The following is a 25996-nucleotide window of genomic DNA, read 5'->3' on the forward strand; positions in this document are numbered from 1 at the left end:
AAATCACTCCTTCCCCTCCCTCGTTCACACAGAAGTCCCCTGTGTAAATCATTTGAAATATTCATCTGAAATCGGTGAAAATAACAATTTCATATTTCCTGGTAATTGTAAGGTAGAAAAAAAAGCAAAGTAAATGGTCATGTTGATTATACTTGAAAGTGTGGGGGGGTGGGGGTGCCTGGGTGTTTCTGTCGGTTAAGCGTCTGCCTTCAGCCCAGGTCATGATCTCACGGTTTCTAAGTTCAAGCCCCGCATCAGGTTCTCTGCCTCTCCCCCCCTCTCTCTGCTCCTACCCCGCTTTCACACGCAATCTCTCTCAAAAATAAAAATAAAAACTTTAAAAAGAAGAAAATTAAGTGGGGGGGGGGGTTGGTTAAACAATGAAGAACAAGGCTGATGTATGATTTTTTTGAAATCCAAGAAAGATTTTCTCGGATTAAGGCACCGAGGACCCTGAATCGCAAGTCACGAGCTCCCTTAAAATCCTCCTCCCCCTGCACAGCTCTGTGGGTCAGAAAGAGCAGGATTCGCATGAATGCAAAATCCGGAGTCGTCTAGCTCAAGAAAAAGAACTTCGCAAGAGCTCTTCGTCTCTGGGAATGTTCGAGCCGAGGTCTCCGGGATGTGTCAGATGGTATTCCGGCATCACAGACCAGAGTCGGCCTCGGAAACCAGCAAGACCCGTCCCACAGAGAACAAAATGAAACGAGTATATGAAATGATGCCTCGCAAGGTGCCTGGCGCCTAGGGGAGGCATAATAAATATTCGGTTCTTCTCACCCCGAGAGTCCTTGGATCTATGATCACATATATTGGATGTATTTCTGGAGGGGTAATTGGATACACTCTGGATTCCTCCAGAAGCTCCCGATTTTCTCGGGAGGAGCTATGGCGAGAGAAGGCAAGGGGAGCAAAGGGGCTGTGATTGTCCTTGCTGGCGGCAGCCGTTCTTCCTCTGCCTGGAATTTCCAGCACCTTCAGGCGGGGCCAGGCTTGGGCCGTATGCTGTCCACCACAGCTGAAAGAACCACACCGGCAGCTTTCGCTCCTTCCATCAGGGCGTGTTCCACCTGCAGAGCAGAGGGGTTCACAGGACACTCAGAGGCTGGTGCCCTGCCCTACCCCTACACCTCACCCCTCCCCTTCAGGAACCGGCCTGCCTGGAGTCTTTTTCTAGAGGAGGAAGCGACCTGGCTGGCCTATATTTCCAAAGATTCGAGAGAGGTCAGGATGGCCCGGGATGGACAGCCGAGGCAGATGCTCTCCCTTTCCCCCACGGGCATCCAGGGCTCCTGGCCCCCTTCTTCCCTCGGAGTCCATTCAGCTCAGGGTCTGCCTCTAGTGTAGGGCTCAGAGGCAAAGGATCTCCGAGCGGCACAGCCACGGGGGCCCTCATTCCACATACAGGGAATCTGAGAGCCACGGAGGGGGGACTCACTTGGACACAACTCACTGGGACAAAGTCACGAAGTGAATTAGTGTCTAAGCTTGGCCCACACTCCAGAGAAGGCCCCCTATGATCCATCTGATCCTTGGGGGTCTTCTTTTCATGTACAAACGCTCAGGGGACAGGCGATCCTTCACACCGGAACCCCCAAGCCCTCGGCCCTGGAGTGAGGCCTCCCAAGAACGGTGTACGGGCCACGAGCGGACAGAGTACAAAGGGGGAAGGTGCACAAAGTAGAGGGGGCAGGGGCGGGGGCTGGGTGACCCGCTCACACTCAGCAGTAGTAGACAGACTGGGATTTGAGCCCCGCAGCCAGAGAGAACATAAAAAGACATAGGAAAAAAAGCAGAAACATTACGTCCTACCTTTCATTCTTGGTATTTTTTTTTTTCTTCTCACAATTAATCTTTATTTTTACTTATTTCCCTCTTTATTTTTTTTTTAATTTTTTTTTAACGTTTATTCATTTTTGAGACAGAGAGAGACAGAGCATGAATGGGGGAGGGTCAGAGAGAGAGGGAGACACAGAATCTGAAACAGGCTCCAGGCTCCGAGCTGTCAGCACAGAGCCCGACGCGGGGCTCGAACTCACAGACCGTGAGATCATGACCTGAGCCGAAGTCGGACGCTTAACCGACCGAGCCACCCAGGCGCCCCTATTTTTACTTATTTAGTTTTTAATTCCTGACTTCTTAATCTATGAAAAAGGGGACGACAACTACGTCCTCCACTCATCTCAGGGGGTTTTAGTAAGGACCGAATATAAACAAGGGCCGCCCAAGTTGTCACAGATATTTAGGTTTTCAAAGCTCTTGAACACGTGGGCTGTGCCTGGTTGGATTTACTTCCGCTCTGTGTGGTGGGAAGTCATAAACCCAGACACAGCACCGGCTGGCCAGGCAGGTTAAGCGGGTGAAACCGGAAGGTGGCACACCTAACCCCCGCCACACACACCGTCGAAAGAGGCAGACACGCTTGACCCCACAGCGTGTCGGCAAGCAGGGGTACGCGCCTGACGGCCTGATCAATTAGTTGTTCTAGGGAGGCTGTGAATCCAGATCTTTTCATATAAAATCTCTACGTGGTTAAATGCTGTTTGGGGCACCTGAGGGGCTCAGTCAGTTAAGCGTCCGACTTCGACTCAGGTCATGATCTCACAGTTTTGTGAGTTCGAGCCCCGTGTCAGGTTCTGTGCTGACAGCACGGAGCCTGGAGCCTGCTTCTCTCTCTCTGCCCCTCCCCTGCTCACACACACACACACACACACACACACACACACACTCTCTCTCTCTCTCAAAAATAAATAAACATTAAAAAAAAATGCTGGCAAGTCATTCAAATTAAAAAAAAGAAACTACTACTCATCCAGGCAAAACACGTCTGTGGGCCTCATGTCGCTGCTAGTTTGCAGCTTTAACAACAAAGTATGGACCTCGGTTCATCCCCATCCTGTAAAAGAACAAACAGTCTCAGAAATAAAAATGGTTTGACCGAGGAGACACACGGCCAAGCTGGGACTCGGCCCAGGGTCCTTGCTCTACAGTCCTCCGCGGGTTCCTAGCGGTGAAAGTACCTCCCGAACCGTAAAGCCCCGTAGAAGCAGAAGCCCAGTAGCGCAACCAAGAAGACGAAACCAGCGCGCACCGTTCCGACCAGCGACTGGGATGACAAGGCCCCAGGAGAGCCGGGCAAGGAGCCACCGGCGGAGCCAAAGGCGCCCTACCTGCTGGCTCCTGGACACACCGTATCTGAGGTCGTTGACGAAGTGCTCACAGTTCCTGTCAATCAGGCTGTACTGCACCATCTTGTTGACCATCTTCTTCGTGCGCCGGATGATCTTGTCCACGGGCAGGGGCAGGTACGTCGCATCCAGCTTGTTGTTGATCTTCCAAGAGCAGCCGTGCAGCACGTCCTCCAGGCGACTGTATTTCACCACGGCCCGGTTGCTAAAGATGGAACTGATACTGCCGGCCTCAAACTCCTCACCTAGAGACCCAGATGAACACAAGCTGGAAACCTGCAAGGGACAGCTTGGGGGCGGGGGGGTGCAGAGCACTGGCTCCCGCCAAGATGTTGGTCAAGCTGCTTCCCTCCGAGGCCTCGGCTTCCCCATCTATAAAAAGCATGGCAGGGGGCGCCTGGGTGGCTCAGTCGGTTAAGCATCCGACTCTCGGATCTTACGGTTCGTGAGTTCGAGCCCCGCCTGGGGCTCTGTACTGATCAGTGCAGAGCCTGCTTGGGATTCTCTCTCTCTCTCTCTCTCTCTCTCTCTCTTTCTGCCCCTCCCTCGCTCATGTTCTGTCTCTCAAAATAAAGAAATACGCTTAAACAAAAATCAAAAGGCACGGAAGAGGATGGGAGTCAGATGAAAGGAGTTGCCCGGGACCAACTTGCCCGTGAAGACTTTTACCCTGCACCGCACTCCCCACGGTCAACCCCCGCAGCAATCTCTCTCTCTTATAAAACTCTAGAAGAACCTTATGTCACAGCCCCGGACTCCATCCTGTGTTGCGCTGACCTGACAGAGTCCTAAGAGTCTTGAGTCTGGCTTTCCTAACTAGACTTCAGCATCTTTGCAAACGTGCGCTAAGCACCCTTACAGGTAAGTGTCAGCTCCCGGCTGTGGGGCTCTGTGACAGGCCTCCCTCTGCAGCCACCGCTGGGCACAAGCAGACAGGCCTCTCGCTGCTACCCCACTCAGCTTCCAGCCAGAACCACGATGCCTTTCTCTCCACTCAAACACTGGGATTTGGAAACAGCATTCCACGGATTCGAAAAGAGAAACATTTGAAAGGGGTTATGTTATCATATTCAGTCCTTAGAGGACACAGATGCTCAGAGAGGGTCAAGCACCTGCCCAGAACCAGGACGGTCGCAGTCTAAAACCAAGACTGGGTTTCTGCCGAGACCATATGGATAGGCCAAGGTGGGTACCCTCCTCCTCTGAAAGCTGTCTGAGAACAAGAAGTGTCCCTCGTTCTGTCCTTCCGTATTAGAAGACTCTCTGTTGATTTTACAAGAGCTGACAGCAGGGAATTCAGCTCCGAGGAGCAGAATTCATTTTCAGAGGAAGATCTGACGGGGAGGGTGGGGACGTGACTGTTAGCGACCTCTCTGGTTATACAAGACGGAGGCTCCCCGGACTCAGTCTGGGAAGGAGAGGTGGGGGAAACTGTAACGGGGAGCATTTTTTACTTTGTCCTGGTGTAGGCGGGGCATGGGAGAGGGAGGGGCTCTGCCCTGCTGGAAGGTCCCAGCAAGTGAGAGGCTGGGCCCAAGGAGGAGGACGGAGCCCCAGGCAGTGAGAGCCATGAGCAGTCCCAGTGCCCTTCTGTAATTCCATCCTGAACGGGCAGTCCTTGCACAGGATGCAAAATTCCAAAGGCATCAAAGAATATGCATATTCTCCAGCTCCTCCAGGGCCCTTCGCCCCAGGCGACCAGTTAACTGAGTCAGTTTCCTGTTCCGTTCTGTCAGTTTCCCCGCTTCCTCCCATCACATCTCCACTCAAGTTTTAATCAGCTGCCAGTTTCGTCTCAGCCTTTGTGGGAGGCAATGTTGACAAATGAAAGAACAGCTGGGTCCACAATGAGGCCCAGCAGCCCCGGACAGGTGGAAAGCGCAGGGAGACAAGGGCGGGCGGAGGGGCCCAAGCGATCAGGGAGCCGGAAGCAGCATTTGGGGACGATCGGAACCTGTAAGCATCTGCACTCCTCCCGGGGAACCCTCAGAAGTATGAGGAAGGGGGACTGAGGTTCAGGGCACAGGGGGACACTTTCTGACTTTCCATCTCCCTTAGGGCTGGACACTCAGTGGTTTTTGGTAGACAAGAGATCAGGCTCTATTACCCAGTTCAATTAAGGCCCGGTAATGCTTCGAGAATTCTACGGCTAATGAAAGGCAGCAGCTGAGGAACGTGATAACTAACTGTATTTCTTTTCACTTCCGCTAACTTCAGTATCAATATCAACATTTCAGTAGAGTATCCACTCTTACTCGGGGGAGCCAGATGGACCACACAGTCGTCTTCCACGTAGATGGCCCAGTGCTCATAGCCGATGCGAAAAATCTCAATCAGGTCTCCAGGTCTGGGTCTTGGTTTGCTCTGTGACGGAAGAAATGAGATCGAAGAAAGAAACTGCACGTGCCCAAGGACCCGGTTTGGAGAGCAGCTACCGCTCAGCCTGAAGACACCGGATTCCATCGCTTTACAGAAATCCCGGCGGCAAGAAGCTCTCTCCACACGCGGCACCAAAGGACCCACCCCCCCCTCCTGCTGTCACCCTCGTTATGAAAGCCACAGAGGCTAACTGTGCCAGCTATCAATGTATTGCCCCTTGGTTCCAAATGCACCCTCCAGATGAGTTCTGCGATATGTGCTGGAACTCTTTTCAGCTTTTCTCCCTGAAAATGAGCACTGTGGAAGGGGTTCTCCTGCAGGGGCAGGGGTGGGGGGGGGGTGGTGAGGAGGGTGATGGTCAGTAGTGTGGGTGTGAGGACTTCTAGTGGAGCTCTGCCTGAGCCGGATCCCTCCGACCCCATCACCTGGCAGCCTTGGCCTGGCAATAACCCTTCTGGGGCCCTTTTGATGGAGACATCAGTGCCCAGACACTTCCTGCACCTGCTGATGTCCCGATTTCCTCTACAGGTCACCACGTGGACCACCTGTGGTCCAAAGGGTCCTCCCCTCCTCTGCATGCCAGCTCCCCACACACACTCCAAAGGGTTGCATTTGCCCAGCAGTCACGGTGCCGTCCCAGCCTGGCCAAACCAAACTTCTCTGCTCACCTCTCTAACCGAGTCTCAATCCCTTCCAAGCCTGTCCTTCCTTGAGTTTTCTCCCTCAGCCCTGGGAGACCATACTGAGTTTCTTCATACCTTTTTTTTTTTTAATGTCTATTTATTTTTGAGAGAGAAAGAAAGAAAGAAAGAAAGAAAGAAAGAAAAGAAAAGAAAGGAAGAAAAAGAAAAAAAACTCTCATATCCTTCCTATCCCATATCCCTCCTTCTGTAATGTGCGTCCCTCCCAAACTATCCCTGTTTGTCCTGGGAAGAAGGTCTGTTCCCTGATTCCTCCCTGAGAAAGGAAGGTCAGAGCCAGTTTAGACAATCAAACCACCCCACCGAGCCATCAACTTTACAGTGGCTTTGCCACTTAACGCCAACTTTGCAACAATTTGCCCACATAGCCTAACTTCCTCAAGGCTATAGCTCACCTCCCCGTTCCCCCCTCTATTTCCCTGGCGAAGGACAGCCATTCGCCTGGGCCAAACCTCCTGGAAGTAAAAGGGGGGAGGGAGGGGGTTCACCTGTTTCTTTTCCAAGTTACAAATTCACAAAGTTTGCTTAACCATCACCACCATCCAAGTGAGAACGTGGATTGTCCTAAACATCCGAAGAGATTTCTCGTGCCTGTGTAGACCTTCCCATCTCCTAACCCCAGCCCCAGGCAACCCTGGGTCTATCAGCCCGTCATTCACCTTGATTTTGCTAACTGCCTTTTCTGGGTACAAGGATAAGATCACATTATTTCTGTCCTTCATTAATATGGTGTAGGACATTAATTTATTTGAGGGTGTTATACCCAACTTGCACACCTGGGATAAATCTCAGTTACGGTGTATATCCTCTTTCTGTGTTGCCGAATTCAGTCTGCTGGTATTCTGTTGAGGATTTTGACATCTATACTCACAAGAGATATTAGTCAGTGGTTCTTTTCTTTGCGGAAGAGGAGGGAATTTTAGAATTTTCGGGAGTTTTCTTTTGTTCCTTAACACTCTTCACCTGCAGTATTACCACTGGATAGGGGTAGTAAGGTAAAAACTTGAATGTGATTCACAACAGACTCAATAGTCAACAAGAATTACCACTCCCTTGCTAGATTTTCTCTAAGAAATCACTAAATCGATTTTATTGAGCTTTGGGTCTCCACCTTGGTTGCACATGAAAATGACCTGGGGAACTTTTAAAAATTAAGACTCTGGGGCGCCTGGGTGGCTCAGTCGGTTAAGCGTCCGGCTTCGGCTCAGGTCATGATCTCACGGTTCGTGGGTTCAAGCCCCGCATTGGGCTCTGTGCTGACAGCTCAGAGCCTGGAGCCTGCTTCCGATTCTGTCTCTCCCTCTCTGTCTGCTCCTTCCCCACGCTCGCTCTCTCTCTCTCTCTCTCTCTCTCTCTCTCTCAAAAATAAATAAACATTAAAAAAATAAAAAGGTAAGACTGATCTGGAGTATGGCCTGGGGACTAGAGTTTTAAGCGCTCCCCAGGTGACTCTAATCGCAACCAGTGTTATAGCTACATTGGAGGCTTTTCCAAAGTCTTGTCCTTCCTTTTCCCTGTACTTTATCCTCCCCAGCATTTCATGGACCTCACAGAACCGTCTATAGCCTCCAGGACAAACCTCCAGTCCCCAGTGATGTTCCAATCTCCAATTCCAGATTAGGGTCTCTGTGCCCTCTTTCTCTCTTTGGAGTCAGATGTTACTTCAAAACGTTCCATCCACCTGCCTTTTATTCCCTTTGCAGAGACCGGCAACCCGGCTCTGCCCCTCCTCCCAGAATTAGTCACCTGCTGAGAAAAACCGGTATTTTGTAAGGCCCCGGGATAATGTTTCTGAAAGTTTTATCAATCTGACAGACGTGGCAGGGAAGTGGGTCGCGGGTTTGTTCCTGCCTACAGCCTGTGGCAGGTTGGCAAGAGCAAAAATCACAAGGTAAGAGCAATAATTTGAACTCCTAGGAGTAAAAAGGTGAAGCCCTGGGACCTTTTCTAGAACGCATGGACTCTCGGGTCAACCCCTGACCAGGTATTAGAGCGGATGTGGAAAGCCAGCGGTGTAAGAAAATCCTGAAGACACAAATATTAGGAATTCCACTTTAGGCTCTGACCCTGACCCCGACAACATCTCAGAAATAAAACCCAGAGCCTGACTCTCTAAAACCGGGGAAGTGAATGAAACCATGTATCAATGATATACAAAGTCTCCTACAAGGACCCATGATAATGTTGCTTATCACATTGTAATGTAAGTCTTATCTACTTCCTGTTTCCCCACACAGTCTGTGAGGGCCTTGAGGGCAAGGATCCTTCCAGATCTCTGCTAAATAAAAAAAAAAGGAGGGGGGGCCTGGGTGGCTTAGTCAGTTAAGCGTCTGACTTTGGCTCAGGTCATGATCTCACGGTCTGTGAGTTCGAGCCCCGCGTCGGGCTCTGTGCTGACAGCTCAGAGCCTGAAGCCTGTTTCAGATTCTGTGTCTCCCTCTCTCTCTGACCCTCCCCCGTTCATGCTCTGTCTCTCTGTCTCAAAAATAAATAAAGGTTAAAAAAAAAATTTTTTTTAAATGTAGCCAAGGAAACTTCGATAGTCCTTATTTCACTGCTATTAAGTAAAATCCTATTCATCTCTTACTACATTTTTGCCAGTAACATTGAGTCCTACAGACCTGCTTTTTGCTTATAGTGTTATCAAATGGGATACTAAAGCCTACCCTTAAAAATGCAAGGTTGTTTAAAAGCAATCTTCTAGGGGTGCCTGGGTGGCTCAGTCGGTTGGGCGTCTGGCTTCGGCTCAGGTCATGATCTCACAGTTCATGAGTTCAAGCCCCCTGTCGGTCTCCGTGCTGACAGCTCAGAGCCTGGAGCCTGCTTCCGATTCTGTGTCTCCCTCTCTCTCTCTCTGCCCCTCCCCTGCTCATGCTCTGTCTCTCTCTGTCTCAAAAATAAATAAAACATTAAAAAAAATAAAAAATTAAATAAATACATAAATAATAAAAATAAAAACAATCTTCTAAAACGTCGAAGGTGATGTCCTCCCCGCAGCTAGAAGGGCAACAGCAACTTCCCACATCATAAAGCTTGCTAAAGAGTCTGACTTGGTAAAGTACTAAACTGAAAACACTTACAAAAATATCAACCTTGTTATATATTGTGCAATATGGGGGCTTCGTGAACATTTATGACTGCTACCCACTCGCTCTGCTCTCTGCTAAGCTAAGTCAGTCCTTAGAGTACCATTTGAACAAAATGGTCTTGAAACATTCTGGAAGTTGGCATAGTGTCCTGTGAAAATACCCTTCAAGGAGAAACGGAAATTCTTATTGGTGGCTGGCCTTGATCATTCATTGGCCTGCTAATAATGTTCTAATCATCGACAATGCTACATTCCTGAACAACATAACTAAGACCAACTCGATTGGCACTTTCCTCTTCTTTCATAGAATCAATTGGCCCTATCCTCTTCTATCACATAATGAGAAATAAAAACCTTTGACTGTCAGGATCATTATTTTACTAAAGAGGTCAAAAGCCTCACCTCCTTTAAGCGAGTGCAATGCAGAGGGTCTTAATGAACCCACAGTAACTGGGACAGTCAACTTCTGCAGGCAACTCTCAGCACCTAGAATCATATCACACTAAAACCACCTCTAGAAGATACCTTCAAAAACACTGGGTCCAATCTCTTCATTTTTTTCTCATAACTTCAATTCTTTTCAAAGGCAACTGACTGGGGGCGCCCGGGTGGCTCAGTCGGTTGAGCGTCCGACTTCGACTCAGGTCATGATCTCGCAGTTTGTGGGTTCGAGCCCCCCATCGGACTCTGCGCTGACAGCTCAGAGCCTGGAGCCTGCTTCAGATCCTCTGTCCCCCTCTCTCTCTGCCCCTCCCCTGCTGGTGTTTTCTCTCTCAAAAATAAATAAACATCAAAAAAAAAAAAAAAAGGTAGAGACTGTTAGATTGGATTAACAAGCAAAACCCAACTCCATGCTGCGTACAAGAAACATATTTGAAATACAAATGCATAAATAGGTTACAAGCAAAAGCAAGAAAATTTTATGCCATGCTAGCACTAATTGAAAGGAAGTTATACTGGGGCGCCTGGGTGACTCAGTCGGTTGAGAGTCCGACTTTGGCTCAGGTCATGATCTCATGGTTCGTGGGTTCGAGCCCCGCATCGGGCTCTCTGCTGTCAGCTCAGAGCCTGGAGCCTGCTTCGAATTCTGTGTCTCCCTCTCTCTCTGCTCCTCCCCCACTCGTGCTCAGTCTCTCTCTCTCTCTCTCAGAAATAAATAAAAACATAAAAAATAAATAAAAAATAAAAAATAAACATAAATAAAAAAAGAAGGGAAGCTAGAGTGGCTATACTTTGAAAGTAGATTTCAAAGCAAAGAATATTACTAGTTTTAAAGAAAGTAATTTCATAATAAGGGAATCCGTTTATCAAGAATAAATAATAACCCTAACTGTCTACATGTCTAATAACGGGCCCCATGATTCATCAAGAATGAACTGATAAAACTGTAAGGAGAAAGAAACAGATCCATAATCATATTCAGAAATTTCATACTCCTCTATGTAATTAATAGAAAAATATCAACATAAGACCTGAATAACACTATGGACCAACTTGACCTAACTGATATTTATAGCATACCCCATCCAATAATAGCAAAATACACAGTCTTCTCAAGAGCTAACGGAACATTTACCAAGATGGACCATATTTCGGGCCATAAAGCAAGTCTCAATAAATTTCAGATGGATTCAAACCATATGAAGTGTGTTAAACGGGGAAGTTTAGGGGCGCCTGGGTGGCGCAGTCGGTTAAGCGTCCGACTTCAGCCAGGTCACGATCGCGCGGTCCGTGAGTTCGAGCCCCGCGTCAGGCTCTGGGCTGATGGCTCGGAGCCTGGAGCCTGTTTCCGATTCTGTGTCTCCCTCTCTCTCTGCCCCTCCCCCGTTCATGCTCTGTCTCTCTCTGTCCCAAAAATAAATAAAAAACGTTGAAAAAAAAAAATTAAAAAAAAATAAAATAAAAAATAAAAAAAATTAAAAAAAAAAAAAAAAAAACGGGGAAGTTTATAGTCATAAATGCCTATAATAGAAAAGAAGAAAGGTCTGAAATCAATGACCTCCACTTCCACCTTAAGACATTAACAAAGAAATGTGAGGGGTGCCTGGGTGACTCAGTTAGCTAAGCCACTGACTCCTGATTTCAACCCAGGTCATGACCTCATGGTCGAGAGTTTGAACCCCATGTCAGGCTCTGCACTGGGCACGGAACCTGCTTAAGATTCTCTCTCTCTCCCTCTACCGCTCCCCTACTCTCTCTCTCTCACATACACACACACACACACACACACACACACACACACACACTCTCTCTCTCTCTCTCTCTCTCAAAAAAATAAACGAATAAATAAATAAGAATTGTGAAATAACACCAAAGTAAGGAGAAGAAAGGAAATGATAACAAATGGGGCAGCAGCAGAGATACAGAAAACAGAAGACAATAAAAGAAAATCAATGAAATCATAAGCGAGGTCTTCGAGAAAACCAATAAAATTGATAAAACTCTAACCAAACTGATTGGAAAAATAAAGAGAAGACAAAAGTTACCAATATCAGGGATGAGAGAGATGACATTATTACACATTCTGCAGATAGTAAATGGGCAGTGAGGGAATATTACAAACAACTTTATGCCCATAAATTTGACAAATTATAAGAACGGCGGAGATTCTTTGAAGACACAAGCCATTAAGGCTCACTCATGAAGAAACAGATCATGTGACCACCCCATATCTACCAAGGGTTTGTAGTTAAAATTCTTGTAGGCTTGTAATTAAAATTCTTCCCACAAAGAAAACTCTAAGCCCAAACGACTTCACTGGTAAATTCTACCAACCATGAAAGGAAGAAATGATATGAATTCTACACAGAATATTATGAAGTGAGAATACTTCCAAACTCAATCCATAAGGCGAGCATTACCCTAATACAGAACCAGACAATTACAAGAAAATAAAATTACAGATCAATATCCTTTATGAATATCAATACAAAAATTCTAAGCCAAATTCTATAAATCAAATCAAACAATGTATAAAAAGGATACATCATGGCCACGTGTGAGTTGCCCCCCCCCAACCCAGTATTTCAGGGTTGTTAGAACATTTGAGCACCACTCAGTGCAATTCAAACTAAAAAAGGAAAACTGTGATCTCAATAGGTACAGAAAAAGCACTTGTTAAAGTTCAATGTCTATTCCTGATTTAAAAAAAAAAAAAAAAAAGCTCTCAACAAATTTAAAAAGGGATTAAAAAGATCTGATAAAATGGCTCTATGAAAAACCTACAGCTTACATCATGTTGAATGGTAAAGACTGGATGTTTTCCCTTTAAGTTGAAGAATGAGACAGACATCTGCTGCCACCCTGCTAGTAAGCATTGTACTGAAATTCCCAGCTAGTGCAATTGAAGACAAAAAATAAATAAAGGCATCCAGATTAGAAAAGAAAATGCCAAACCGTCCTTATTTGCAGATGATGTGATCACCTATGTAAAAGGTCTATTGGAATCTACCCCCCAAAGGATACTAAAGCAAGTAAGTAAGGTTGAAGGTAAATCTACAAAAGTCAATTGTGGGGGGCTCGGTTGGGTAAGCGTCTGACTCTTGATTTCCGCTCAGGTCATGATCTCATCGTTCATAGGATCGAGCCCCATCCTGGGCTCCATGCTGACAGCATGGAGCCTGCTGGGGATTCTCTCTCCCCCTCTCTCTCTCTGCCCCTCCCCTGCTCATGCCCTGTCTCACACGCGTGCAGTCTCAAAATGAATAAATAAACTTAAAAAGTATTTCCGATTACTAGCAACAAACGGTCAGAAATTAACATTTTTTTCAGTTTAAATTTTCAAAATTGAAATCTGAAAAAAAATTTTAAGCTATTTCAGGGGTATCAAAAAATATTAAATACTGACCAAAGATCTGAAAATCTTTCAAAAGAGGTGCTAGATCTGTATGCTGAAATTTATAAACCATTGCTGAGGGAAATGACAGAAATAAATAGCGCATCTTGCTCATCGGACAGGAGACTCAATATTGTTAAGACATCAATTCTCTTAAAGATTTGATGCGATTCCCATCAAAATCCCGGAAGGCTTTTTGTAGAGCCAAAAAGGTTGGAGGACTAATATTACTTGATTTCAGGAGTTATTATAAAGCTATAGTAATCAAGATAGTATGGTACTAGCCCCACAATAGACAAGTAGGATCAACAGAACCAAACAGAGAGCTCAGGAAGAGACTTACAGTACATAGATAACTGGGTTTTACGCAGGTACAAAGACAACTCAATGGAGAAAGAATGGTCTTTTCAACAAATGGTGCCAGGACAACGGGATATTCATAAGGAAAACAAAACAAAACAAAACTTCAATCTGTACCTCACACCATATACTTAGCTCAATACGTATCAAAGATGTAAATGTAAATGTAAAAAAAAAAAAAAAAACTAAAACTTTAAAATATCTAGGGGTAGCTGAGTAGCTCAGTCGGCTAAGTGTCCAACTCTTGATTTCAGCTCAGGTTGTGATCCTGGAGTGGTGGGATCAGGCCCTGATATTCTCTCTTTCTCCCTCTGCCCTACTCCCCTGCTCGAGAGAGCATACTGCAAAGCACGTATCTGATGAAGGGCTTGCACACAGAATTTCTGAAGAACTCCCAAACACACAAACCCAAGGCAAACAATGGGCAAAAGATTTGGACACTTCACCAAATAGGATATATGTGAATGGCAAATAAACACATGAAAAGATGTGCAATATCATTAGTCATTAGGGAAATACAAATTAAAACCACAATGGGATCCCTACATACTTATTAGGATCGCAAACATTAGACACTAACTATGCCAAACACTGATGAGGACACGGAGGAACTCAATCGTTTGGAAAACAGTGAGTTAAACATACATCTACCGTATGATCTAGCCATTTCATTCCTACATATTCACCCAAGAGAAAAAGACAGCATATGTCTGTACAGTGACTTGTGCACAAATGTCCACAGAAGCTGTATTTGTAAGAGCCAGAGACTGGGAACAGCTCAAATGCCCATCAAGAGGTGAATGAAAAAAAAATGGAATACTACTCAGTAGTGAAAAGGAATCAACTATTAATAACACCCAACAATATGGATACAACTTAATTGTTTTTAATGTCTATATTTGAGAGAGAGAGAGTGAGTGAGCGGGGGAAGGGACAGAGAGAGACGGAGACAGAATCTGAAGAGTTGTCAGCACAAAGCCCGACACGGGGCTCGAACTCACAAGACACGAGATCACGACGTGAGCCAAAGTCAGACACTTAACTGACTGAGCCACCCAGGCGCCCCTGGATACAACTTTAAATAATTACATGAAATCATGTGAAAGGAGATGGACAAAAAGGGCATGTATGATATGATTTCCTTTACATAAATGTCTAGAAAATGCAAATTAATATACAGTGACATAAAGCAGATCAGGTGATTCCTGGGGATGCAGGTGAGAAGTGGGGGGGGACTTACAAAGGGAAACAAAGTTTCGTAAGTTATGGAGATGTTCATTATCTTGATTACGGTGATGGTCTCGTGGGTGCACCCATATGTCACAACACATCCAACTCTGTATATTCTAAATACGTGCAATTTATTGCATGTCATTTATACCTCAATAAAGTTCAATGAAGAGTTCAACAAAGCTGTGTTTAAAGAATTTTTGAAGGCATAGCCAACATCCCAAGTCGCTAGGCAGTTCAACCTGCCACACAGTCTAAATAAAGTAAAACACAGTCTGCAGAGAAGCCACAGGCACGTTAAAGATACGCGCTAAGAATTCTTGGGATGCCCACCTTGGCGGCTTGCTTTGCTAACTTGCTTGCACTCTCAGGCTTCGGGGTTGAATGTGACTCTGCTCTTTTCTGGTTGGGTGTGGTCTCCAAGTTAACTCCGGGCTCCTCCCTAAATGAATGTTGGGATCACGTAGTTAACAAATCACACTATTTCACAAACACTGGAAATTCTGCGTCACTTCAGATGTGGGATTTTAAGATACCTTTCAATTTTCAGATTCTAGGAAACATTTTCCCCAAGGCTTGTTTCTGCGATCACGCATTTAGCTGTCTACAAAATCACCGCCATTTACTGCTTTTCAGACGACTGTTTAAAATGCTAATGATAGCAATGAGTAGCTCTCAGGATTTTTTTTTTAAATTGCTGATAATCTTTCTTACTTATCAAAGGGACACTTGGACATAGCTTTAAAAAACTAGTAATAGTACATAATGGCTTCTAATGAAATGCAGTAGAACTCTGCTCCCTCCCTTCTCTCTTCTGGTCCAGCTGTGAGAGGCAAGCCCCTTGAACTCTTGAGCTCTTTCTTCCAACAACTTGCTCCATATTTCTGAGAAATCTCATTAGGCCACAACAGTGTAACTGCAAGTGTCACGAAAGAAATCAGTAGATTTTGTCCCTTAAACAAAATGTTGCAGGAGAGGGCTGAAACCAAAGGCAGGAATGTGCTTTGGGATAGTGTGGTGAAATATATTGGGGTCAAACAGACACATGGCTGGCTCAGTCGGTAGAGCCTTGGGAGCACGGGACTCCTAATCTCAGGGTTGTGAGTTCGATCCCTACATTGGGTTTGGAGATCACTTCAAAAAAAAAAAAAAAAAAATCTTTGAGGAGCCTGGATGGCTCAGTCAGTTGAGCATCCAACTCTCGGTTTCAGCTCAGGTCATGATCTCACGATCTCGTGAGTTCGAGCCCTGCATCCGATTATGTGCTGACAGTATGGAGCCTGTTTAGGATTCTCTCTTTCCCCCCCTCTCTGCTCCTCCCCCACTCACGCTCTCTGTCTCTGTCAAAAAATAAATAAATAAATAAATAAATAAATAAATAAATGAATAAACTTTAAAAAAAATTTTAAATAAAAATAAAATCAAATCTTTACAAAAAATTTTTAGTGTTTATTTTGGAGACAGAGTGTGAGTGGGGGAGGGGCAGAGAGAGAAGGAGACAGAATCTGAAGCAGGCTCTGAGCTGTCAGCACAAAGCCTGATAGGGAGCTCGAACTCACGAACAGTGAGATCATGACCTGAGCCAAAGTTGGGACACTCAACCAACTGAACCACCCAGGTGCCCCCCCCCCCAAAAAATAAAATCTTAAAAAAATTAAAAAAAAAAAAGACGTGGGTTTGAATCCTGGCTCTGATATTTGCTGTCCAACCTTGAACTAGTAAATAAATCTGTCTGAACATCAGTTTGATTATCTATAAAACAGAGATGAAAGTATTTTTCTCAGAATTCCCAAGAGAGTTAAATGAGAGACCATATGTACACGTCCGGTACATTACCAACCAAAAAAATGGCATTTTCTTGACCTTTCCCTATGCTTCACCTCTTCTCCAAAGTATAGTGTATGGGAGTGGACAGAACCCCTCCTTTTCAACATAGCTCTTTGGGGAACTTTCAGACCCTTAAAATCTTCAAAAGAAGCAAACTGTGTTTTCAATTAAAGTGAATCAAGGAAATTTGCAACAAGATCTCATCATTCATTAGTGAGACCAACCGGCCACATTGTAAGCGTTCTTCTAAAGCGATTCTGTCCGCAGGGCTCTGGGCAAGACACTGTGACTAGAACTGCCGCAAGGCAGGTCCTGTCAGTGGCCCCAAGCCCTGGTCACAATCTGGTTATTACCAGGAGCACACGAGCCTTCCGATTACTGGTTAATGGTAGGCTGGTTCCTCTGAAAACCACCTCCGTAATTATAAGAGCTGCCGTCAAAGTCGGTTCTTCAAAAGGCTCCCCCCACCCTAAAAGCCAGTCCCTCCATAGGGTGACTCTTACCCCTCCTGGACGCTTCTGTCCAGTTCTGAGGTTCCCTGCTGCAGGTGCTTGGGGGAGAGCTGGACCAACGCTTGAGAGGATATTTCTAAGGGGGAGAGGGGAGGGAAGATGCTTTTTAAACCACAACTGCCTCCTACAGACGTGAAATCTGTGAAGGGAGAGTTGGAGGCAGCGCCTCGGACATCTCTGTGAAGGTGGCTCCGAGCTCCAGCCTGGCCTGGTCAGCCCTCAGTCGATTTGGGGGGGTAAACGAAGGGGGCTGTGGGACTAGGTGCTGGAGAGGTCTCGGCTCCTCCGGTTAGGAAAGACTTAGGAACTCTCCGGGATAGAATGGGGAAGAAGGTGGAGGGAGAGCCCAGAAATCCCGGGACTAAACCCGGCAGCAGAAGCTTCTGAGGAGCTAGAACCCTAGAGCCGTTCTCAACTCCGCCTGCCCGGGACTGCCACCCCGCTAGCCCTGCCGCCCCCAAACAGAGTCGCAGGGCTCGCGCTGATGCAATGAACATCAAACGCTCCCTCCCGAGCGTGCACTCGTTCCGGTCAACCGGCATTTCGCGCCATCAACACGTAGCTACGAGAAGGGGCCTGGAAGACAACTCTGGTGACTTCTCGGGGCGGGGGTCCGAGAACCTCCCAGTAGGGCCTCCAGGCCGGGGCGCGGCGGCTCGGTGGGGAGGGGCCGGGTTGCAGCGGCGGCGCCCGGGCCGACGGGGTCACGGCTGGGCCCCGTACTTGCGGCTCCGGACGCGGGTTTGGGGCGGGGCCCGGGGGAGCGGGAGAGGCGGAGCCTGCTCTTCCCGGGGGCGGCCGGGCTCAGGCCCATCCCGCAGCTGCGGCTCGGCGCCGGCGCGGCCCAGGCGGCTCTGCCCCGGGTCGGCGGGGCCGCGGACGGAGGGGCGCGAATCCCGGAACGCGGGGCGCGCGGCCAACGGCGGGGGCGCGCGGGGCGCCGCGCGCACCGCCGAGGGAACAGAGAGGGCGCAAACGGGGGCGCTTGGAGGCCCGGGAAGGGCGGGGGAGGGGGGCGGCGGAGGTCATCCGTGGGGCGGAAGGCCACGCGGGCCAGTAGGCACGGAGGCGGGGGTGTGCCATCCGACCTCGCTGCAGAAGCCAGACGTTAAGGAGCGACAAATGCACTGAGGCCAGATTAGGAGGGCCTGGGGGAGGCACGCTCAGGAGTTAAAATCTTGAGGGATCCAAGGTTTTTAAATTATTTGCATGACTTAAATTATATATTTTGTAATTAATTACATATAATATGTAATATACACAAAACGTATGGAATGCACGTAATTGTGAAAACGTGATAATAAAATTACTCCCCGTGAATACACCTGCCTACTTAAGAAGGGGAACACGCCTAGCACCCAGAGGCTAGGTCCTGTGTGTTCCTCCCTTATCCCATCTCCCTGCCGCCCTCCGCCAGAGGTATCCTCTGCCTACTCTTGTGTCTATCATGCCCTTGCTTTTTTTCTTTTTTTCTTTTTTGAGAGAGAGAGCGCGAGCGAGGGAGGGGCAGAGAGAGAGGGAAACACAGAATCGGAAGCAGGCTCCAGGCTCTGAGCTGTCAGCACAGAGCCGGACTCCAGGCTTGAACCCACAAGCCGTGAGATCATGACCTGAGCCGAAGTCGCACACTTCACCGACTGAGCCACCCGGGTGCCCCTATACCCTTGCTTTTTAAAATGGCTTTTTAGGGGCACCTGGGTGGCTGAGTCAGTCGGTTAAGCCTTGGACTCTTGACTTTGGCTCAGGTCATGATCTCCCGGTTGGTGAGATTGAGCCCTGCTTGGGGGCTGACTCTGCCTAACCTGCTTGGGATTCTCTCTCTCCCTCTCTCTCTCTGGCCCTCTCCCTCCCCCCTCTTAATAAACTTTTAAAAATAAATAAGTAAAATAAGCCTCTAAAAAACAGCTTTTTAAAATCCTTTCTTTGCATCCCTAATACATTGTTTGGTTTGGCATACTTGAAGCCTTAGAAAAATGGTAAGCTGCGTTAACAAGCTTTTTCTTCTGCAACTTGCTTCTTTCAAAGCTGTTTCTACAATACATACCTATTACCGTGCAGATCGGTAATTCATTTTCCCTGCGGAAAAACATTCCATTCTGTGAATACACCACAATTTACTGACCCAGCGATAACGCCACTTGGTCCTTTTTTCTCATTTGGAATTCGAAACTATGGAAAAGAGCCCAAACTATGCCCGGGTGTGCACACGCAAGAGATTCTACACAACGGAATAGTAAAACGTGTTCCCCACTGAGTGTACCAATGTCACTTCTACCAGTGTGTGTAAGAATTCTTATGGGTTTACATCTTCACCAAGACTTAGTGCTGTCATACTTACTTTTTCCCGGTGAGTGGATATAAAATAGTATTTTACGAAGGAGTTTTACTAGAAGTTGTGTTTTAGGGGGGTGGGGGTGCCTGAGTGGCTCAGACGGTTAAGTATCTGACTTCGGCTCAGGTCATGATCTCATGGCTCGTGAGTTCGAGCCCCGCATCAGGCTCTCCGCTGTCAGCACAGAGCCTGCTTCAGATCCTCTGTCTCCCTCTCTGTGCCCCTCCCCTGCTCGCACGCTCTCTCTCTCAAAAAAAAAAAAAAAAGTAAATATTTAAAAATTAATTTTAAAAAAAGAGAGGTTTGGGGCACCTGGGTGGTTTAGTCGGTTAAGCATCCAGCTTCGGCTCAGGTCATGATCTCATGGTCCATGAGTTCGAGCCCCTTGTCATGCTCTGTGCTGACAGCTCAGAGCCTGGAGCCTGCTTCGGATTCTGTGTCTCCCTCTCCCTCTCTGCCCCTTCCCCGCTCATGCTCTGTCTCTCTCTGTCTCTCAAAAATAAATAAATGATAAAAAAATTTTTTTTGAAATAAAAAAAGGAGAGGCTTGATTCTATTCCTATAAAAATACCTTTTTTTTAAAACTAGAAGTTTTAATTTACATTTCACTGATCATTAAGATTGAAACCTTTATATATAGGTATAGCCATTTAGATTTCTGCTCTTAAAAAGTGCCTGTTTGTGTCTTTTGCCCAGTTTTCTTTGGAGTTGTCTTCTTATTAATATGGAGAAGCCGTTTATGTGTCTTTGATGCTCATCTTTGTCAGTTGTATTTTTTTTTTTTTCATATTTTCTTCCAGTTAATGGCTTAGCTTTCCACTTTCTTTCTGAAGTCTCCTGATAAGGAGATATTATTAACTTTAATGAAGTAGACTGTATCAGTCCTTTCTTTTGTGGTTAGCACTCTGTGTCTTTCCAGGAAGTCCTTCCTCGCCCTGAGGTCTGAAAACTATTCTATATCTTCTTGTGAAAGTTGCAAAATTTTGTCCTTTTCACTTAATCTGTCTGGAACTGATTTTCCCCATGTGAATAATCCCCATATGATTTACCTCAGCCTGACTTATTGATAGTTTCTTCTTCCCCCAGTAATGAGCAAGACCATCTCTGTCACACCTCAGGCTTTGGTGAATGAGCAAGAATATTGTTGACTGTATTCTATTCCACTGGTCAATGTGTCTCTCTTTGTGCTACTATCAAGGGATTTTAACCATTATATCTTTATGATAAATCTTAAATTAAAAAAGAATTTTATTTAATGTCTATTTTTTGAGAGACAGCGTGCATGGGAGAGGGGCAGAGAGAGAGGGAGACAGAATCTGAAACAGGCTCCAGGGTCCGAGCCGTGAGCACAGAGCCCGACGCGGGGCTCGAGCCCACAAGCCATGAGATCGTGACCTGAGCTGAAGTCGGACGCTCAACCGACTGAGCCACCCAGGCGCCCCTATGATAAATCTAGATATGTGGTTATCTTGAGATCCTTCCCTCTCCCCCTTATCCTTCCATAGAAGCTTCTTGACTCTTCTTGAGCTTTCACTCTTCCATAAATATTAGCTTGTTAAATTGCTCAAAATACTCTGTCGACATCTTGACTGAAATTACATTGACTGGGTGGCTCAGTCAGTTAGGCGTCCGAGTTCGGCTCAGGTCATGATCTCACAGTTTGTGAGTTCGAGCCCCATGTCGGGCTCTGTGCTGACATCTCAGAACCTAGAGCCTGTTCCGGATTCTGTCTTCCTTTCTCTCTGCCCGCCCCTGCTCACACTCTGTCTCTCTCAAAAATAAACATTAAAAAAAAAAAAAAAAAAAAAGGAAGAAATCACATTGAGTCAATAAATCAGCTTGGCGATTTTGACATCTTTACAAAATTGAGTTTTCCAGACGATTACATATGATCTCTATCTGTTAGGTCTCCTTTAACCTCTTTCGATGAAGTTTCATATTGTTCTTTGTAGGGGGCACCTGAGTGGCTCTGTCGGGAAAGCATTCGACTCTTGATTTCTGCTCAGGTCATGATCTCATGGTTCATGAGTTTCATTTGTGCTGTCAGCATGGCACCTACTTGGGAGTCTCCATATCTCTCTCTCTCTCTCTCAAAATAAAGAAACAAACTTTATATTACTCTTCGTAAAGATTTGATCTTAGGTATATTACATGTTTCCCTCTACTCATTTGGAAGTTTACACTCTACTCTTTTATTTATTGCCCTTGAAATTTTAACATGCGTGCTCAAAGTCTAAAAGTAATATCTTAAGCACCCCTCTGAAACAATGCAAGGGTGGAGGGGCAAGAACTGGACTGGACGGCTGGGAGAGGAAGGACTCCTACTTCTAGAAGGGTCCAGGGGCACCTGGGTGGCTCAGTCGGTTGGGCGTCTGACTTCGGCTCGGGTCATGATCTTGCAGTCCATGAGTTCAAACCCTGCATCGGGCTCTGTGCTGATGGCTCAGACCCTGGAACCTGCTTCAGAGTCCGTCTCCCTCTCTCTCTGCCCCTCCCCTGCTTGCACTCTGTCTCTCTCTCAAAAATAAAATAAAAACATTAAAAAAAATTTTAGAAGGGTCCTAAGGGAGACCTGGGTGCCTCTCTGAAGAGGTCCTCAGAGATGACCGAGTATTGGAGTAAAGGAACTTTGCCTGCATTCTGTCTACCGAGACCACATAAGCAGAGGCCTCAGCACTAGGACTGAAATGACACAGAGCTGGGGACAGTCCACGGACCACCCCCGGCTTCCCGGGGCCTGTCAACTCTGACCTTCCTCCTTGCCCCCACATGCGGTGATGTCTACACTCTCCTCTGCTCCCAGGCCCTCAGGCCATGCACCTCACCCCAGGTGAATTAGGACACGCGATCAAATCTGTACACTGAGCTGTGGTTTTGGTTTGGTTGATTTTCTTGGTTGGGTGTTTTCTTTACTTATCTTAGGGTTTTGCTTGCTTTTGTTACTTTTTATTATGGAAACGCGCACATAAAAATAAAAGTCAGAGGAAACCGAATAATGGATCTCCACTAACCTTTCACCCAGCCTCTCTGGCTTACAGTGCATGGCCAGTCTTGCTTCATCTATACTCCCCCGCCCCGCCAACTTCCTCTCAACAACCAGATTTTTTTGGAGCACATGCCAGATGCCGTATCATTTCATCTGTAAGTATTTCAGTACATCTGTCTAAAAGATAAGGAATCTTTTAAAAATGAAGATGACCACGGCACCGTTAGCGCATTTAAAGACGTTAACAGTTCCGTAATGTCATCAAATAGCCAAAGTCTACCTCTCCCTGATTTTGCTTATGTGTTTTTTTACGTGGTTTTTGTTTGAGCCCAAAGCCACGTGGATCCACAAATTACAACCAGGGGATGTGCCTCTTAATTTCCTTTTGTGAAAGTAGGAGTCAGCAACTACCCTCTAACTGCCATCCAGCCATTGCCTGTTTTTGTATGGCCTGACAGCTAACACTGGCTTTATATACTGTTGAATCATTTATAGGGATGTCTGGTTGGCTCAGTCGATTTCCGTCCGACTTTGGCTCAGGTCATGATCTCATGGATCATGGGTTCGAGCCCCACATGGGGCTCTGTGCTGACAGCTCAGAGTCTGGAGCCTGCTTTGGATTCTGTGTGTCTCTCTCTCTGTCCCTGCCCCACTTGTGCTCTGTCTCTCTCTGTCTCTCAAAAATAAGTAAACATTAAAAAAAAATTTTTTTTAACACAAAAATATCATTTATAGATTTTTGTAAAGTTTATTTATTTATTTTGAGAGAGAGAGACAGGGAGAGAGAGAATCCCAAGCAGGCTCTGCACTGTCAGCACAGAGCCTGATGTGGGGCTCGATCCCATGAACCAAGAGATCATGACCTGAGCTGAAATCAAGAGTCAGATACTTAACCGACTGAGCCACCCAGGAGCCCTTATTGTTAAACCACTTAGAACATAAGAGTATTTGTGTCATGCGAGAATTATATGAAATCCAACTTTCAGCATCCATGTTTGATTTAAACATCACCTTTAAATCCCCTTTATTTCACCTTTAAAAGCCCTTTATTTTCAGACCGTGTTTGGCAACTTTCGCACGACAAGGGCAGGGATGTGTAGTTGCTGTGGCATCTGAGACTTTATGGCCTTCAAAGTGTAAATATTTACTCGCTGGCCCTTTACAGAAAACGTTTGCCAACCTCCAATCTTACCGGCTTCTCCTCCACCTCTTTTCTTCCCTGAAACTTTTTCATTGAAGTAACATGGGCACCCTACGTGCTAAAATTGGAACAATACTGAGATGATTACCATGGCCTCGGTGCCAGGATGACACACACATTTGTGAAGCGTTCCATATTTAGAGGGAAAAAAAAAAAAAAACAAACCCCAGAGAACCAGAGTTATTTGTCTTGTACAATACAATCATTCATGCCCTATATTCCTAGACACTGGTAACTAAGTATAGAGACTCCATCAAATTCAGCTTCGGCGACTTTTTATTCCAGAGGATTCCATTAGCGTCCATGTGTTCTTCCATCAGGAAGTGAATATGTCTGCTTCTGTATCTTTCTCTGATGTCACCAACCGTTGACGACCAGCGCTAAACTATTTTGAGTTCCAGTAGCCAAAAGTGACTGGTGAGTGACCGGAACTGTCTGGGATATGATGAGGTCTGTAACCCCGCGGGAAAGAGGGAGTCAACATACATGGTCAAGAGCCATGGTTGGGAATAAAAATCAAGCTACATCAAGTTTTTAGGTTGAGATTCTGCAATAAACTTATGTTCCATGGGGGAGGGAAGAAGGGTCGTAGGCTATACATCAAAGTAATGAGAAGTGTCGTGTTAGCCTTCGGAGGTTACTGGTGATGCTTGCTCTTTCCCTCCGTTTTACAGTATTTCTGTCCAGATGGTTTGATCTCTTTGGGAGAAAAAGAAGTCGGCTCTGTCCTATTGGCTCTCCCCTCCAAGGGTGTGTTGTCTCTCCAATTAGACTGGAAGCTCCCTGAGAGCCAGAGTGACTGCTTCTCCCTTTAACAGCCACCGCACCCGGTCATGCAAAATGGCCGCGACCATGAAAACGCACGGGGCAAAAGAGAATCGGAATAAATGGCAACTGTTTTCTCCAGAGTGTATTAACATGCTTCCAGACAACAGCATCTTTATTCCTTCAATAAATGCTGATCGAACATTGATCGAGGCCCTGCCCAGGCTCTATCCAGGCCGATTCTTGCACCCCCACGTCCTCCAAACTGGTCTCCACTGGAACCAGCCAGCTCACACACCCCCCCCCCCCCCCCACCCCAGATTACCCACAGCTTCCCTGTTTTTCCATGAATGCACCAGACTCTTCGCAATCCATTGGTTCAGGAGGCTGGAGTCTTCTGTCTGTTTGTGCGTTTGTTTTCCAGCTCCTGTTCCTCATCTTCCTTATCCAGCCACCTGTCTCATTCTGTGGATTCTTCCTCCCAGATTTCTGCTCATTATCCCCCCATTCCGTTCCAGGATGGGTCCACACTGGTCCCGAGGGAAACAGGATCCATGAGAGTTTCCAGTGACCTAGAAAGGGAATCAGATAGAAGAAAGGGCTAAGATGCAGAGCAAAATAGGTTCATCTGTCATTGGTCCCTCCCTAGGCCCAGAGTTACACCCATTCAGCGGCAGGGATTGGGAAAGAAGCTGCTGGATCAGAGAACAGGGGAGAGTGAGGAACCCTGAGGTCCCTGACCGTGGATTAAGTTTCCCAGGCTACGAATTGGTTATTCATAGATAATCAGGTAAAATCGCCTCGGTTACAATCCGCAGCCAGTTAGAAGAAAATGTGCCTAGTGTCTGCTTGGGCCAGGACTGCTGGGGAAGCGACAGAGAAGGAGGTGGCAGCTGGACAGGAGCCATAAACCACAGCTTGTTACAGTCATTCAGTCTTTAAATACATTTTGAGCACTTGCTCGGTGTCGGGCGTTGCTTGGTACTGAGGGTGTAAGAATAAATTTGCCCTCATGGAACGTATAGTCAGGAAGGAGGGGGAGGGAGAGACAAACATTAAACGATTCTTCAATACAGAATGATGAGTATGGTAAGTGCTCTGAGGGAAAAGTCCAGGGGTAGGGAGCTGGGGTGGGGGTGGGGGGCCACCAGCCTGGGGCAGGGGAAGCCCCTCTGGGTTCAATGTCAGGGTCAGCAGCAGCCCTTTCCCCCTCCCCCACAAGTTCCCCTCACTCTGGCTCAGGAAGAGGGATTTTCCCTCTCCCACCCCTGGACAGACCAACGGGGTCTCATATTCGGTCTTGGGGGTCCAGGGTGACACCGGTTATAGGAATTTCAGGCTGAATTGTGCTCCGCTCCCAAAAATCATTATGTTGAAGTCCTAACGCCGGTAACTGTAGAATGAGACTATATTCGGACAAAAGGCCTTTAAAAGGGTCATTAGGGTAAAATGAGTTCCTATGAGTAGGATCCAAGATGACTGGACCACTTACAAGAAGAGATTAGGTCACAAACACACAGATCAAGGAGCGACCCCTCTGCAAGCCAAGGAGAGGGGTCTCAGGAAAAAAAAAAAAAATCCTTTCCGACACC

The 25996-nt window shown here is 46.6% G+C and overlaps 1 protein-coding gene, 1 long non-coding RNA gene and 1 pseudogene across 3 annotated transcripts; 2 read left to right on the forward strand and 1 right to left on the reverse strand.

Moving 5' to 3' along the window:
- Nucleotides 1-394: 394 nt before the first annotated feature.
- Nucleotides 395-18024, reverse strand: PLAAT5 (phospholipase A and acyltransferase 5). The gene is made up of 6 exons (XM_042959040.1): nucleotides 17844-18024; nucleotides 17112-17196; nucleotides 15115-15223; nucleotides 5444-5552; nucleotides 3171-3433; nucleotides 395-1070 (listed from the first exon to the last, which is right to left on the reverse strand). Exons 1-6 carry the CDS (start codon nucleotides 17932-17934, stop codon nucleotides 978-980), a joined length of 750 nt encoding a protein of 249 aa, XP_042814974.1. The 5' UTR covers nucleotides 17935-18024; the 3' UTR covers nucleotides 395-977.
- LOC122231319 lies at nucleotides 17542-24569 on the forward strand. 2 transcript variants are annotated; one of them, XR_006208508.1, is made up of 4 exons: nucleotides 17542-17712; nucleotides 22431-22593; nucleotides 23925-24056; nucleotides 24314-24569. It is a non-coding gene; the product is annotated as an uncharacterized LOC122231319 (long non-coding RNA). The 2 variants fall into 2 exon arrangements; XR_006208507.1 differs by having other exon boundaries at nucleotides 22475-22593.
- On the forward strand, nucleotides 23683-23780 carry LOC122231567 (annotated as a pseudogene).
- Nucleotides 24570-25996: the final 1427 nt, after the last annotated feature.

This window comes from Panthera tigris, chromosome D1 (assembly GCF_018350195.1).
Source record: "Panthera tigris isolate Pti1 chromosome D1, P.tigris_Pti1_mat1.1, whole genome shotgun sequence".
Taxonomy (NCBI): domain Eukaryota; kingdom Metazoa; phylum Chordata; class Mammalia; order Carnivora; family Felidae; genus Panthera; species Panthera tigris.

What these genes read in the sequence shown, in the direction of transcription:
- PLAAT5 (XM_042959040.1), bottom strand. Translation starts at nt 17,934, where the DNA reads ATGGGCCTGAGCCCGGCCGCCCCCGGGAAGAGCAGGCTCCGCCTCTCC. An exon ending in TAGCAAAGCAAGCCGCCAAG is followed by an intron (nt 5,553 to 15,114) that starts GTGGGCATCCCA and finishes CTTCCGTCACAG; the next exon opens with AGCAAACCAAGACCCAGACC. An exon ending in GGTCCATCTGGCTCCCCCGA is followed by an intron (nt 3,434 to 5,443) that starts GTAAGAGTGGAT and finishes CTGGGTCTCTAG; the next exon opens with GTGAGGAGTTTGAGGCCGGC.